The 16,384-nt window shown below is 37.4% G+C and overlaps 1 protein-coding gene across 1 annotated transcript; it reads left to right on the top strand.

Annotated features, from left to right (window-relative positions):
* The first annotated feature begins 10,921 nt into the window (after positions 1 to 10,921).
* Positions 10,922 to 16,353, top strand: LOC127957798 (endosomal/lysosomal potassium channel TMEM175). The gene is made up of 10 exons (XM_052556472.1): positions 10,922 to 11,244; positions 11,460 to 11,498; positions 12,032 to 12,129; positions 12,229 to 12,280; positions 12,374 to 12,409; positions 12,531 to 12,614; positions 12,697 to 12,861; positions 13,222 to 13,303; positions 13,842 to 13,977; positions 14,709 to 16,353. The coding sequence occupies exons 1-10, from the start codon at positions 10,963 to 10,965 to the stop codon at positions 15,376 to 15,378; spliced, it is 1,644 nt and encodes a 547-aa protein (XP_052412432.1). The 5' UTR covers positions 10,922 to 10,962; the 3' UTR covers positions 15,379 to 16,353.
* The last annotated feature ends 31 nt before the right edge of the window (positions 16,354 to 16,384 follow it).

The raw sequence follows: 16,384 nt of genomic DNA, 5'->3' as shown, positions 1-16,384 counted from the left end.
ATAATCTGATTACAAGCATTTTAAAATGTAATATACTTTAGATTCAAGAACTACATTTTTGGAATCTGATTACGTAACCCAGATTACATGTACTCAATTACTATACCCTGCACTGCAAATACATCATTAAAATCTTTAAGAAAGAAAGTCACAGATGTTTGTAAATGACTGCAGAACTTTTATTATTAGTTGAACCTTTTCTTTCTTTTTCTTTCTTTAAGAGTCAATACAATGTAGAATGCATTGGGCAAATTATTGAATAAAAATAGTTCTACAGATGGAGCATGATGTGTATGAGAAATTCAGTAATTAGGTTAAAAATGTTTGTGATGAGGAAATATTAAATAGCATTATTTATACAGTGGAGTATGTATGACTATGAATGCAGTGCAGTGCCGAGATGTTGGCTTGCATTCAGATATAATGCTATTTGATGTTGTAATTCAACAGCCTGCTGATGCGGGACCTGAAGCCTGATGGAAGCAGCGAGAGCAGTCCACGGCTTCAGTGACTGGAGTCTCTGGAGATCCTCTTTCCTCATGTCCTGGAGATGACCTGAATGCGTTAAAACCCACAGTGAAAATTCTGCCGTTCATATCAAATGTGTTCCCAAATGTGTCCAGAGCTTTTTAACATTGACTGATGATGGACTGCTAAACATGCATAATGCAAACAGAACAGCAGGATAAAGAGACTCGCGGTCTGTCCCTGGCACGAAATCATAATTCACATTTGAATGTTTATCAAATGTGACTGAGAATACTAATTAAATCGTTGCCCAGGTCCAAGCTCACATGGGCAGTGGGTGGTCATTAGCAGGTGTGTGACAGTGACAGTGCTGGCAGGGTGTGATTAAGCACATTTGATGCAAATTGTGTTTTGCCATCGCTGTCAAAACTGCAACTGCACCTCTGAACAAACCTTCACTTTATATCTGGCACAAGGATGATTTCGATTACATTTTGTTTAGTAGACAGCAGCACTCGAGCTGTAGGAACTTTGTGTAAAACCATGTTCCCCAGCATGATTTGAGAATGGGTTGCAGTGAAAGACAAAATATCTCTTAGTAAAGGGATCTGGGGTATCTAATGCCGACTAATCCTTCATTCACTCTTATACCCTACGAACAGGGTCCCATCTGTTTGCAGTGACCTTTCAGGACCACAGTTTTGTTTTTTTAGATGGGCATGTGTGGCTTGATGACAAAATAGGGGTTTAAATTCCCTTTCACATGTGTTCTAGAATTAAGGTTTAATATTCTATAAATCTGTGAAGACATCCCGTCAGTCTTGTTATTGATCAGCTATTAGTCATATGCTCTATGTTCCGATATCGAAAATGACATAATTAACACTAAATATGTAGAAACACTTTTGTGGCTGTTGGATTTGACAAACCTGTGATGTATTCTGTGGATGTGTGAATGTTTTTAGTGTGTGGTTTGATAGGTAGGCATCCAAATTGCTGTCAGACAGCTCTGTCATGTACTTAGCTTTAAATTCTCTGGTATCCAAGCAGCTGAAAGAGGTCTCCATGGTAATACTGCACTTTCTTTCTTGTGACATTGACTGGGATAATACCAAGAATGCACTGTTCCTTAGAAACACACATTTCTTCGGAACTTCAATTAGACAGTTTTTTTATTTTTATTTATCATGAATCTTTGTGCAATATTTGTAATGTTTAATAAACAGCTCTCTGGAATAAAGCTGACATTTTTATTGGTTAATAGCACTGTTCTGTAGTATTATTTGTATAATATACATTGTGTAATTGATCATTGCACACAAACACACACAAATTATATATATATATATATATATATATATATATATATATATATATATATATATATAATTTATAATTAGTTTATTTAATATATAGTATATTTAATATATAATTAGTCAACTGAACTCCTATGGCCTAAATTATTTACTTGTATTACACACACATGTTTGTTTTTGTGAAAAGTGGGGACATCCCATAGGCGTAATGGTTTTTATAATGTAGAAACTGTATATTCTATCGCCCTTCACCAACCCTACCCCTAACCCTAACCCTCACAGGAAACTTTGTGCATTTTTACTTTCTCAAAAAAACTCATTCTGTATGATTTATAAGTGTTTTGAAAAATGGGGACATGGGTTATGTCCTCATAAGTCACCCTCTCCTTGTAATACCTGTGTCATACACATGTTGTGTCCTGATATATCACAAAAACATGCCCATACACACACACACACACACACACACACACACACACACACACACACACACACACACACACACACACACACACACACACACACACACACACACATAAATCACTATAACTTTAATAAAACTTTAATTTTACAAACTACTACATAGAAACAGCAAGCAATACATTAAATTACAAGTGAAATTCTGAAGCAGAAATACTGAAATAATATTTTCTTGTAAAACATATTTCAGTGAACTTTATTTCCAATCGAAAAAAAATTTTTACACTACATTTTTACAAATATTTCAAATTAATATTGTAAGATAACCATTCAAAATATAATACAATTTTTTATATATTTGGCATTTAAAGTATATTTATTATTATTAGTAGTAGTAGTATTTGTGCTACATTTAATCCAATTTTGCCATTTCAATCACAATTCCCCCCTCATGATACCCTTGTGGTTTGTGAAACACATTTTAAAAAACCTAAATACATACTGAACTAAAAACATTAGATGAGAAAAATAATAAAATTATATATATATATATATATATATATATATATATATATATATATATATATATATATATATATATATATATATATATATAATTGTCTTTCATTGTCATTTGTGTGTGTGTCCTGTCTGTGAGGTCTCCAGTGTCAGGGAGTGGGTCTCACTGGAGGGAACGGGCCCCGTAGAGACAGGTGTGCCTCTGTTTTTCATGTGCAGGTGGCCTGCTGTTCAACCGGCTGCTGCTGACTAATTACACAAACACATACTGTATGCACACACATTGACTAAATCGCTCAACATTTTAAGCCTCATTTCAGTTTGCTTGACTGAAATGGCCCTGTAGAATGCCAAACGCTGCAGCTGATAACAAGACAAAGTGTACATGAGCTCCAAAGCGTGCAGCAATATTAATAAAGGAGTTTTAGACAGATTCCGTGTTGTGCCATGAAGATGCTCCATATGGTCTCTCAGCTGTAGGGTGCAGGATATCATGTCTCACAGCACACAGACTGACCCCCTGCTATAAAATCTCTTCAGGGATGAGTTCAAGAGGGTAAAAAAAAAATAAATATGAAAGGAAATATTGAAGGCTTTCACTTTCACAGTAAAAACCTCTCATGTTGGAGATTGTAAAGATAAACTCATACATCCTTCTCTTTCCAGTCTTCTCTCTCTCTCTCTCTCTCTCTCTCTCTCACTCTCTCTTTCTCTCTCATCCCTAACATCCCGCTGAGATGCTTAATGCTGCTGCAAAGTGCCCAACACTTACAACAGCAGTTCTTTTTCTCTATCTGTCTCACAATTGCGGATATGCCGTGTGCCAAACTGGCATTGGGATAGGCCCATAAAGCAGTGGTGACTGCAGCAATGGTGCTGCAGTGCAGCAGCAGCTGATTTATCGCCCCCAGCTGCTCTCAGGGTGAGGGCAGGCCCATTAGCAAATGAGCTTTAATTCACACTGGCAGTTCATCTCTTTCAAACCCTGCACCTCTCGTTTTCTATTCACTTGCAATATAGAGATGCTGAGGGTACACATTTGGGCAATGAGGAAAGACAAACTTGTAGGTTTTACACTGAACATAAAGGGCTAATGAAGCCACTAGGCAGAGCTTCTTTGATTTTTTTTCTTCTTTTTTTTTAAAGTTTTTAATTCGCTGTCAGCTATGTATTTTTTGGCTTTGATCTATTTTATCTATTCATTTTGGCAGCTACGTTTTTTTATCTTTACTTTCATACTGATAAGCCAAGGGTGAGCTGAGACCCAGGGTGTGTGTGTGTGTGTGAGAGAGAGAGAGAGAGAGAGAGAGAGAGAGAGAGAGAAGGGGAAAAACATTATTAATATTAATGTAATCAAATACCCGCATCCCAGTCCACACACTAAGATAAACATGCATATGGCACGCTTCACATCTGTGCTGCATCTCAATTTTTTTCAATAATTCAGAGACTCACAGCCCACATCATCTGCAAGGTTACTTCCAGTGCATTAATGAGTAATGTCAAAAACACATCTGTGAAGGGAATCTGGGATTATAGATGCAAACAATTGGCCATAATAGAGGAAAACACCACTGATGGCCTCCAAACTGCATGTTTATAGTCTAGACAAGAGGGTATTAAACATTTCCTAGAATAGAAAGGAAGTGTCTAAAATATTACACAACATATTATAAAGAGAACATGTTAACTAAATAAAAAAAAACTAACAGCATTGAACTAAGATGTAATATAGAAGTGTTACTAGAATAGATATACATATACAGTTTATAACTTAATAGTTAAAGAACATCTGAAAAAATGATATCGCTATAAAGCCAGAATGATTATTCTATTGATTCAGTGATTAGGGCCAAATAAGAGAGTAAATACAATGAATAGACATAAAGTACACTGAAATTTTACACATAATTTCATTTTTCAGATTAAAGTGAAAGTGACGTGACATTCAGCCAAGTATGATGACCCATACTCAGAATTCATGCTCTGCATTTAACCCATGCGCACGCACACACACAGTGTGCAGCCATTTATGCTGCGGCACGTGGGGAGCAGTTGGGGGTTCAAAGCCTTGCTCAAGGGCACCTAAGTCGTGATACTGCCAGCCCAAGATTCAAACCCACAAACCCTAGGGTTAGGAGGCAAACTCTCTAACCATTAGGCCATGACTCACCCTTAAAACAATGGGTTAACAATGTGTTGCTAAATTCATACTGATCCTGACCCATTCTAGAATGCATATATCATTCCTATTTTCCACCAGCTCCTCAACAGTTAGAATTTCAAGTACACTAGCTCTGCAGAGAATGTTTATCCCTCCTTTTCTCACACCCACTACCTTTGTTGAGTTGATAAGCTCCAGGCCTTGACAGCTTCAATCTACTGGGGAAATAGAAAGAGCACTGCTAGTCCGGTCAGGTCATAGGTGATTATATGGCTGTTATTTGGAACTGTTCTGAGTGGAGCTTTGAGGACTCTGTGGGACCAGAGAAGCATCATAAAGCGCCTATATTTTAAAGAGTGTATCTCCATCTCTATATATATATAAACACATACATATAAATCTCTGAATAATGTACTGATGTTGTCACCATTTACTTATAATATATTTTCTATTCACAGAAAATACTGCATGACAGCTTTTGTCGCCATTTATTTCCATATTAAAGCAGCATGGACATTCAGTTATAAATAAGCATGGACATTCAGTTATAAAAACTGAGTTCCATTTGTTCTAGTGAACCTTAAATATCTTCATTTTATTCTTCATAACTGTTTGGGCCATTTTAAGACTCACTGGTTTTTGCCATTGCTGTGTGTAACATCATTCCACAATCCATTATTAGGCATACGCAGAATACAACTGAAAAACAATCTAAACATTCCCTCAATATGTGTCACACTGTCATATTCCCTCTCCAGAACTGTTGTCCTCTGTTATGGCTCAAGCTTTTCTAATTCAGTGTTTCTGCACTGTTGGCCTCTCTCTGAGTGTGATCAGATCTAATCCATCTCTGCTGCTCACTTAAACAGAAAGGGATTTGCTTAGCCTGCTAATGCAGCCTGTGCTCCTTAAAGACCTCCACCGCAGCCCTCCCTCCACAGCCGCTCCTGACGTGTAAAGACTGAAGAGCAATTAAGAGCCACTCTACGAATTACAGATTAACAGGACGGGAAGTAGATGTGATGCTGACCTACTTCAGTCCCATTGCTGGCTTAGAACAGCAGGGCGAGATTTGACGAGGGACAGCAAGAGGTTTTCTTCCATCTGATGGACATTCTGATGTGGTCATATGATTACTACACTATCCTTTTCTCAAAAACTAGCCAGAGAGACAAAGAGCTGTCCGCTGCCATGATATCAAATGATCTAGTGACACCTCCAAAGCAGTTCAAAGGATAAAGAGCCTATATTCTTCCCTCAGACTTTAGTTGGTATGGATTAGCAAACAAATTAGGAAACTTCCACTTTTTAAAGCAACGCTCAGTTTTGCCCTTCGGCTTGTGGCCTGGATACAATGTTAATCCTGTAAACCTCCACAATTAGTGCTGTGATAGTGAAATGAACTAACCTGAACCTGAACTTGTGTGTGTATGGAGTGTGTTGAAGCGCAGACAGACCCCGGCTCATCGTGGAAGGATTACGTCTCTGTAATCTGTTCCTCTCAATGAAGATGACTCAAAGTTATTACAATGATTTTCACTTCAACTACCATGATGGATTCATCTCTCAGGAAATCAAAACCACTCACTGGATGCACTTTAAGATTATGTAACAGGGATTCATTTTAGGATAATACACTGTGGTTTGTAGACAAGAGATACAAACTATAGTACCTGTGTAATCAGCGCACTGTTACTTTGTGTTGATTTGTTTAACAGACTTCCTTACAGTGATGAACAGGCTACATCAATAGAAACATTTTGGACGTCATTGATAACACTCATTACTTTTTAATGTCCAAGCCTTTCAATGTTAGTAGAAGTATTTGGGATATACAGTATATTTACTGTTTGAAATGGTATTCACATATTGTTTCATGGTGGGTTATAAATGAGTGACTTTGGCCTGGATTGTTTTGGTAAGTGTATTACGCATCAAAGTGTAATTTGATTTCCCATTTGTTTACATGGAGAAGTCAAGGTTTATGACCTATACTGTAGCCAGCCACCAGGAGGCGATGGAACTGATTTGGCTTTTCTCTTTACTTTCCAGGAAAGCACACTCAGACCAAGAACTAGGTTTGCATCAGTTGTTCACTGTCAGTGCTGGGTTGTATCAGGAAAGGCATCTGGCATAACAATTCATGCTCTGTATTTAACCCATCTAAAGTGCACACACACAACAGTGAACACACACACATCGTGAACACACACCCTGAGCAGTGGGCAGCCATTTATGCTGCAGCACCCGGGGATCAGTTGGGAGTTTCAGTGCCTTGCTCAAGGGCACCTCAGTCATGGTACTGCTGGCCCGAGACTCGAACCCACAACCCTAGGGTTAGGAGTCAAACTCCTCGACCACGACTTCATAGATCATCCAAAAATGAAAATTCTGTCTTTAATTACTCACCCTCATATCGTTCCAAACCTGTAAGACAGTCGATTCATCTTCGGAACACAAATTAATATATTTTTGATGAAATCCGAGAGCTTTCTTACCCTCCATAGACGACAACACAACTGGCACATTCAAGGCCCAGAAAGGTATAGAGACATCTGTAAAATAGTCCATGTGACATCAGTAGTTCAACCGTAATGTTATGAAGCTATGAGAATATTTTTTTGTGTGCAAAGAAAACAAAAATAACAACTTTATTCAACAATTCTTCTCTTTTATGTCAGTCTCCGCTGAGCATTCACGAGAGTACGACAATGCATTATACCACAATGCACTTTTTTACATTTCAAATTTGCACATATCATACCTGTACATACATAATTGTCTTAAGTATATATTGTGTTTTTTTCTATTTTGTACAATGTCTATATTGTATATTTGTATATTATTCTTTTCATTATCTGTGTCCTGTCTTGTCACTGTCATTCTGTTGCACTGTGCTTCTGTCACTAAAACGAATTCCTCGTATGTGTAAATATACCTGGAAATAAAAGTCATTCTGATTCTGATTGATGCATACAGGATGATGTCATGGAAGATGATGTCACATGGATAATTTTATCGATGCCCTTACCAAGATTCTGGGCCTTGATCATGTAAGTTGCATTGCTGTCTATGTTTGGAATGTCATGAGGGTGAGTAAATGAAAGAATTCATGGGTGAACAATCCTTTTAAATTTATGGAATATTGGGATGTTTATTATAAGTGATTTACCTATACGTCACTCATATTTTAAAATCAATGTGCCCACAACAGTCAGGTAATCCAACCAATTTCTGATGGACCAAATGAAATCCTACCCTAAGTTTTTTCTCATTTAAGTCATTTAACACAGATATATGTCTCAATAGGAAATATAGGACAATCCCAACTTCCATTTCATTTCATGCCGACTTTAACTTAACAACACTGGTCTCCAATAACAGAGACATTGAGAAAAACAAACAAATACAGTAAAATACACAAATGGATGAATGAATACAGACCTGCTACAACCTCTGTGATTGGAGTAGCTCAGCATACTCTATGCATCTTGTCCCAATGTTCTGGCTTGTGCGGGTGTATATGACATCACATCAAGTTGTTTGTTGTCCAGGAGGGATGAAAATTGCTGACCCGTTCTTCCAGAAGGTGGCAGAGGGATTACTCTGGCTCAGCTCTTTTCTTCAGCTACTGTTGACACAGAAGCCAAGACATGAACTGTGTTCACACAAAACCATTCCAAAATAACCACTTAATACTCTATTAAACCCTTTATTTGGACATGGTTTGGATATGTGAAATGAAAAGAGGGAGAGAGAGAGAGAAAATATGTGAAATGTAGTTCTGTAAATCATTCATTTTAAATGTTACGATTTATTAAAAAAATATTTGCACGGAATCACATAGACAAAAACTCAAATTAAAGTATCAAAATAAAACTGTATATTCCATACAAAGTAGTCATTAATAATGTTGCTATACATAACTGAGCAGACGTAGATTTGTCCTGTCATCATGCTGTTTTTAATTTAACACAATTTACTTCATAATCCATTTTGCAAAATAGCAATGAGAACTGAAAGGTCATCACAGAGGTCATGCACAGGCACTTTAAGGTTGCTAATGTTGCACAGTAAAATTGAGCTAAACAGCTTGACTACCTTTACTGACTAGCGAAAGGCAGTTATGTGAACAGTCATTAATGTCAGTGTTCAGTTCTGTTGAGTTTACACAAAAACAACACACCAGCAGAAATCACTGTAAAGGGCTGCTAAACATGGCAGTAAAGGCATTAATGAATTATGTTAACAACAGTTTAACCGACCGCATAATTTTCCGTCAAATATGCAAAGTATAGAGGTTCATTATGCCAATATGTTGTTTTCAATTAAGTATTAATCTAATAACAACAAAAAGCAAAGAGCAAAACAAACGAAAGGCTTTGAAAGCATCTAAAGCTTTTGAGTATGTCACTGATTTGTTTTGAATGAACGTTATACTTGAATGAATTGCATGAACAGATGTCTCCTTAGAAAAAGGCTTAACAGAACATTTAATTAAGGCAGACATATTGAATTATATATACAGTATATATATATATATATATATATATATATATATATATTTATATATATATATATATATATATATATATATATATAGGTTTTTTTTTAATGTAATCCTTGCAAATATTGAAAGCAATTGGTTGCAAATTATTTACAGAGGAACAGATGGAATATGCCATCGGAGGATCACAATGCCAGGTAAATTGTTTAGCTTTATTTTAAATAGAGATAAGGATTATATGCACCACAACAGTTAGACAGATCCATGAATGTTTTTTGTATATTGCTCTGGTCATGTTTATAATTTTGGAGTATGTTCAGGAATTGACTGGTTTTCAATGGAACAAAGCTTTTATTATTAATGACACATGTGATCTATTTGAACTCTCACCCTAATTTTTATGGTTTATTGACTTTCACCCTTTTAAAAACACATTTTAAATATAATTGTCTTCCTCGCTCACAAATGCTTCATGTTGGTGTGCATGAGCATGTATAATGTGATATTTAGTTGTACAGTCAACTGATAATGGGAATGACTGATTGTTAGTTGCTAGGTTACTGTTCCATTCTCTAATTAGCCACTTTGATTGAAATTCCATAAAAAAATAAAAGGAGCTCTTCTGTTGTGGCCTCCAGTTTGTTTGGGACTGAAAAAGCTAATAAAACATGATGATTCTCCTCTCTCTCTTCTTCATCATCATCTTCTTCTTCTTCTCTTTTGGTTGTGGTACAAGAAAATGTTGGCAAATTCTGCTGGCTCCATATTGACTGGTAAACTCGTAAATAATGCAGAAACTGGAAGCTATTCGGGTGATTTCATGTCTCTAAAGTTTGCTAGCACAGTCAGGTTCTTAATTTAAAACAAAGTTTTGTCTCCCTCTAGTGGTACTTCGCATTTCTGCTTATACTAATTTGACGGTTTGAAATTTGATCAAGCTCGTCTTTAACCATCAAACTTCGTCTTCAAAAATTCAACCACCTAATAATGCAAACCATTAACGTTAGTCTTTTCTCAATCCATTCTTAAAATTCAGTATTTGATTTTGTCGTTGACATCATAACATTATGTTTAAACGCAGATTCATATATAATCGTAAAAAACGGCAAATCACATTTTGTGGGAAAATGACGAAGAGAAAAAAAAATGCCTATTAACTATTGAAAACTATTGAAACACGAATTGAATTGAAAGAAGTCTGCTCTTTCGCCTAAGGCTGTTCTTTGTTTGATTTATTCACCGTTTTTTTTTTTTTTAGCGATACGATATATATATATATATATATCGAACAAAAGTTGATTTATTTCACTAATTCCATTCAAAAGTAAAACGTGTATATTATATTCATTCATTACACAAAGACTGATATTTCAAATGTTTGTATCTTTTCATTTTGATGATTATAACGTTACCTGTCAACTAAGGAAAACCCCAAATTCAGTATCTCAGAAAATTAGAATATTACTGTACATTACATTACTTCGTATAAGACCAATACGAAGAAACGCGATCTCCGGAGGATCCAGCCTTCCGTTTGGGAAACGGCCTCGCAAACTTCCGGTCAGCTGATGTGTGTGTCATCGGTGTTTGCAAACAGAACTTCGGTGTCTTCATGCCTGCGCCGTCCACTGACACCACACTCCGTCGCGGTCATGGGAGACAACGATGAAAGCGAAATAATCGAGCACCACGATGACGAGGAGATGGAGAAGATGCGGACGCCGAGGAATCATTCGCAATCCTTTCTGGAGAGCGTCGCGTCGTCGAAGGACGGATACAGTAGCACGCAGTCATCACACCGCCTGCTCGCCTACAGTGATGCGCTCATCTCCATCATCGCCACTGTAATGGTGAGGAAACCCACAGACAGACCGCCTTTAGACAAACAGAATGGGACATTTTACTGCGTTTAATGCATTCTTTAACTGACGTCCGCTAATGTATGACTAGCCTCTGTCATTTTCTAATCACCTGTTCTCTGGGCTCCAAACAAAGACGGGGTTTATAAAATATATACTGTATGATTATGTGTTTAAAGCGTGTCATTATTTTTTTGTGTTCACAGATATTGCCTGTTGCACATACAAAATTTCAGGATAATGAGGTGAAAAGTTGCATTATGCCACCCTTCCAGGAATAGTTCACCCAAAAAATGAAAATGTAGTCATTATACACACCATCATTTTAAGCTATAACCATGAGATGTACACAGAAGTCAGACAAACACAACATAAAGTACAATGTCTTTCCTGTTGTCTATGTTTGTGTCCAAGAAGGAAGTCATACTGGTTTAGTTAGAGCAGTGGTTTTCAAATAGGGAACCGGGACCCACTCGGGGCCCTCAGCACACCTCCAGAGAGCAGCAGGACAACTGAAAATGATCGAATTATTTAAATTACTTAAATCTGTTGCCACCGCTGCTTTATGTAAATGAAGTTTTAAATTGAGTAGTCATTAGCAGATGTTTAAGAAATACCTTGCAGGTTTTAAAATCTTGGGGTCCTTGTTTGATCCCCACTGGTTTATGTAAACGTGAAGGTATGAAAATCATTTTTGGGTGAATTGTTGCTTTAAGACTTACAAATTAAACACACATTTATTGTTTTTTTATTTCCTAACCGATCTCTCTATATTCAGGAACTGAAACAGAGTCTTCAGGCTTTGCTCACTACTAAGATTGCTGTCTACTTAATGACGTTTTTGATTGTGACTGTTGCTTGGGCTGCACATATCCGGTGAGAGCCCTCAAGAACTACACTCTACCGAGTATTAACTTCATAGAACTGCTGTTTTCATTCATTTGCACAATGATTTCACTAAGCATTTGGTTTTAGGTTGTTTCAAGTCATTGAGCGCATTGACGACACTCTTGCACTGCTTAACCTGGTGAGAACACCAACCAAAGTATTCCTCTTAATGAATGGAAAGTAGCTGTATATTCAAGTGTGTGGTGACTTTTCAATTTTTATTCTATTTCAGGCATGCATGATGCTTATAACCTTTCTACCATACACAGTGAGTCATTCTACTGGTGTTCCGAAAGATTGCTTAGTTCAGCACTATTTGACTTTACGGGAAACCTCCCTGTTTATGACTGTTTTTCATGATTATTTTTTGTTTGTTTGTCTTCTTTTAGTTCTCTCTCATGGCAACATTCCCTAATAATACCCTCGGCATCCTCCTCTTCTGTGCTTGTGTCATGGTGATTGGTTTAATTCAGGTGAGAAAACTTGCATGTGCTGAATAACATAACCAGCAGAAGATGCTTTGAGTTTCATTTGAAAATGTTTTTGTGTCTTTAGGCCTTGATTGTCTTGTATGGATTCAGCCATCCTTTCCTTCTCAATGATCAGATCCAAATGTCTGAGAATCAGGCTTATTATAAGAGACGGATCCTTGAAATCATCATGAGGGTTCCTATCATGTGTCTGTTTGCCAGTGTCTTTTCAGTCATCCTTATCCAAGTGGTAAGGGATTGAGCTTAAACGATTTATTAGTACAAACTATGGCAGCCTATGTATTTACTGCTAAATTTATACAGTTTATTTTATGCTATAAAAACAGAATGTTTAGTTGGCGCCGCTAGCCTTGTGGGCAGTTTCGAAGATATACAGCGGCATTGTGCTACAGGCGTCCCGAGTTCGATCCTGATTCAAGGATCTTTCCCCTCTCTCTCCCACTTCACTTTCTGTCAGTTCTGATCTGTCCTGTCATAATAAAGGCATACATGCCAAAAATATATACATATTTTTAAATCACACACATTTTAACATATTTCATATTATAATATTTTGATTAATAATATTTATGTATTTTTCCTCGGGCAGTCCTATATTGTTTTGGCTATTGTCATATTCCTGCCCTACATCTCTCAGTGTTTAAAATGGATCGGGAGTAAAGCCATCGGGGGTAAGAGCAAGATCTCACAACACTGTACTCTCTTATTCTTACAATGCATAGATATTTTATCATTGTACATAAACTCCTGTTCAAAAGTTTGGGGTTTGGTGGGATTTTCTCAAATGTTTTTGAAAGAAGTCACTTAATGTTCACCAGGCTGCATATATTTGATAAAGATACAGTAAAAACAGCAATATTGTGAAATATTATTACAGTTTAAAATAACAGTTTTTATTTTGAATATTTTATTCTGAATTCATTGAGCCTCTACTACAGTCACCAGTCACATGATCTTTCAGAAATAATTCTAAAATGGCGATTGGCTGCCCAAGACAGTTCTCATAGTCAATGTTGGAAACAGTCGTGCTGCTTCATATTTTTACGGAAACTTGAGATATACATTCTTTAGGATTCTTTAATGAATCATTATTCAATGCATTCTTGCTCAAAAAAAAAAAAAAAAATTAAATCCCACACTTTTGAACTGTAGTGTAATTGGAGCACTTGCTAACTGCATTATATGGTTTTTGTTTTTAAATAACCTCAGGTCAAGTAGAAGACAGTCCAGATTCAGTGCCCTTCTACACCTACCACCCCAGTGAACCTTTGAGTAAAGAGCGTGTGGAGGCCTTCAGTGATGGGGTGTATGCAATCGTAGCCACGCTGCTCATCTTAGACATTTGGTTTGTATGCCTTCAAAGCAGTTCTGTCATTACTGGATCCAACAGGCCAATAGTTGTAGGTATTCACAACTAGAAATCAGTGGTTAAGTTAATTAACAACACTGTTCCAGAAAAGTTCAAGCCAAATATACAGATGTGTGCAGTGCATTTTAAGGAGGACAGTTTCCTGAACCTGGGGTAGAAGACTACAATTCTGGGTGTTTTGACTCAGTCTGTATGTTTTCAAATTTAAAGGATTTGCGGCAGATTTTGAGCAGTGTAGAGTAGCGCTTGTTGTTTGTCGTTTCTTCAATGACAAATGCAGTCATGGTTTTATGTTTATGTGGTGCGATGCAATGCAACATGTAAAGACACAGTATAAGTCATTATAATCAGTATGTCCCGATATGTCCCGACTGTATGCAACAAATGCCTGGTTTGTAATGGGTTTTATTGGTTTTGTCTCGTCGGGACACATCATCACCGTATGGCAAGGGCCGTAACATTTCCGTCACACGCTTGAGGTGTTCAGCCAATCACAATACACTGGCCAATTAGCATACACTTCGCTTTTCAGAACGATGAGCTTTGTAAAAAAAAACGACAGGTTTCAGAAAGGCAGGGCATAGAGGAGCAACAATAGTGTACAGTATGTGGAAAATAAACCGCATAAACACACTGCATTACACCAAATACACAACATACTATTCTTTTTAAGCAACGTCATATAACCCCTTTAATGTCTTACACAGTGAAGACAACGTACCTGATCCGTCTGTGGTGAAGAAAGAGTTTGACAACAGCCTTGTCGCTGCGCTTCAGGAGAATGGTCCCGAGTACCTGGCCTACTTCGGTTCCTTCGCCACTGTCGGCCTGCTTTGGTTCGTTCATCACTCTCTCTTCCTGCATGTGACAAAGGCCACGCGCCTCATGGGCCTCTTCAACACGTTCTCCCTGGCCTTCGTGGGCGGCCTGCCGCTCGCCTACCAGCTCACGCATGAATTTCCCAGAGGCTCCCATAATGAGCTGGAGGCCGTGCAGATCAGCTGCGTCATCATCTTCTTCGCCGGTCTGTTCCAGCTAGCCATGTGGGTAACGGCACTTTTCACAGAGCGCGAGACTTTGCACCCATATGTGCGCTACGGTGGACGAGAGCACGCCTTTATGTTGGCCAAGCTCTCGCTCTACCCCTGCGTGGCACTCGGGACCTTCGTTTTCACCTGTGTCCTGAGCCGCTTCAGCACGTCCATCTTTCACATGATGGAGATTGGTGTACCGTTTGCTTTTCTTGTACTGAGGCTGCTGGTCCGTGTGGCGCTGGTGCTGCTCAGGTGGCTCTTCTGTCCTGCGAGGAACGATTTGGACAGAGTTCCAGTAGAGGAAGGGGACTCACATCTGCCCATTAATGAAATAGTCACTTAGGCAGTGAACGGAGAAGAACAAAACGCCTCAACATTTAAACTAAAATTAAGATTAGGCTAGATTCTCAGCGCTTTTGTTTAGAATTAATACTGCAGCTGATAGCGTTGTGCTGTAGGAGACGTCCATATCAGGCATTTACTTTAATAGACTGTGGAAGTGATTGAGGTCTTCAAGAGTCTTCAGTGTGAGCTTTTTTTTCCCTCCTTACAGAAATGCACAAAAATGTTTTTAAGCCTTGAATTTATTAGCATGTTAAAACTGTCTCAATGTTTTTATGTTTTTATTTGAATGTGAATACAATTACATAGGTTTACACTTCAATCAATCAGTAATAACTAAAAAAAGTGTTTTAGCTTGTTCAGTTATATTGGTTTTAGTATTACAATTATGTTCTTAATATTTTTATTTTTTATTTTAATCAACTATTTTGCACTATTCATGCTTTTGTTATGGAGCTGCATTTCATGTCTTTATACATTCTGTTCAAGGAAATCTTTCATGTAACCGCAAAAAAAAACTCAAACCACATGCATTAGGTGAATGCTCTGTCAATGTGTTTGTGTAAATCTACTCTTCATTTCATCTGACAATGAAACTGGTGATGCATCTTAGATTAAATAATGAAGTCACTGTTGCACTTACAGTCTGATCTGAATGGAGCATGTAGAGATAATGATAAATAGCTGAAGCCATTATAAGAGGTATTTTGTTTTTGTGGTATTTGAGATTGTTTTGTAAGTATTTCATCTAAATGTTATTTACCATACTGACTGTAAATTGTTGTATGTAAAGTGTTCTTGTCAAACATTTTAATTTCTTGATTTTTGTTGTTACCTTCACATTATCAGTCTGTTTGGAATCTGCTTTGGTTTTGTGAACCACTGTAGCTGTTTCAGTCCAAATTTTACTGTTAAACTACAAACAAAGATACACGTTTGAGAATAAACTCAAGTGCTGCTTGCAGAAGTACTATAATTTTGGTGGAAGACTCAAATCATGTAATGAA

This window comes from Carassius gibelio, chromosome B5 (genome assembly GCF_023724105.1).
Source record: "Carassius gibelio isolate Cgi1373 ecotype wild population from Czech Republic chromosome B5, carGib1.2-hapl.c, whole genome shotgun sequence".
Lineage (NCBI taxonomy): Eukaryota > Metazoa > Chordata > Actinopteri > Cypriniformes > Cyprinidae > Carassius > Carassius gibelio.
Note: the sequence above shows the minus strand (reverse complement) of the source record. Positions and strands in the feature narration are given on the sequence as shown.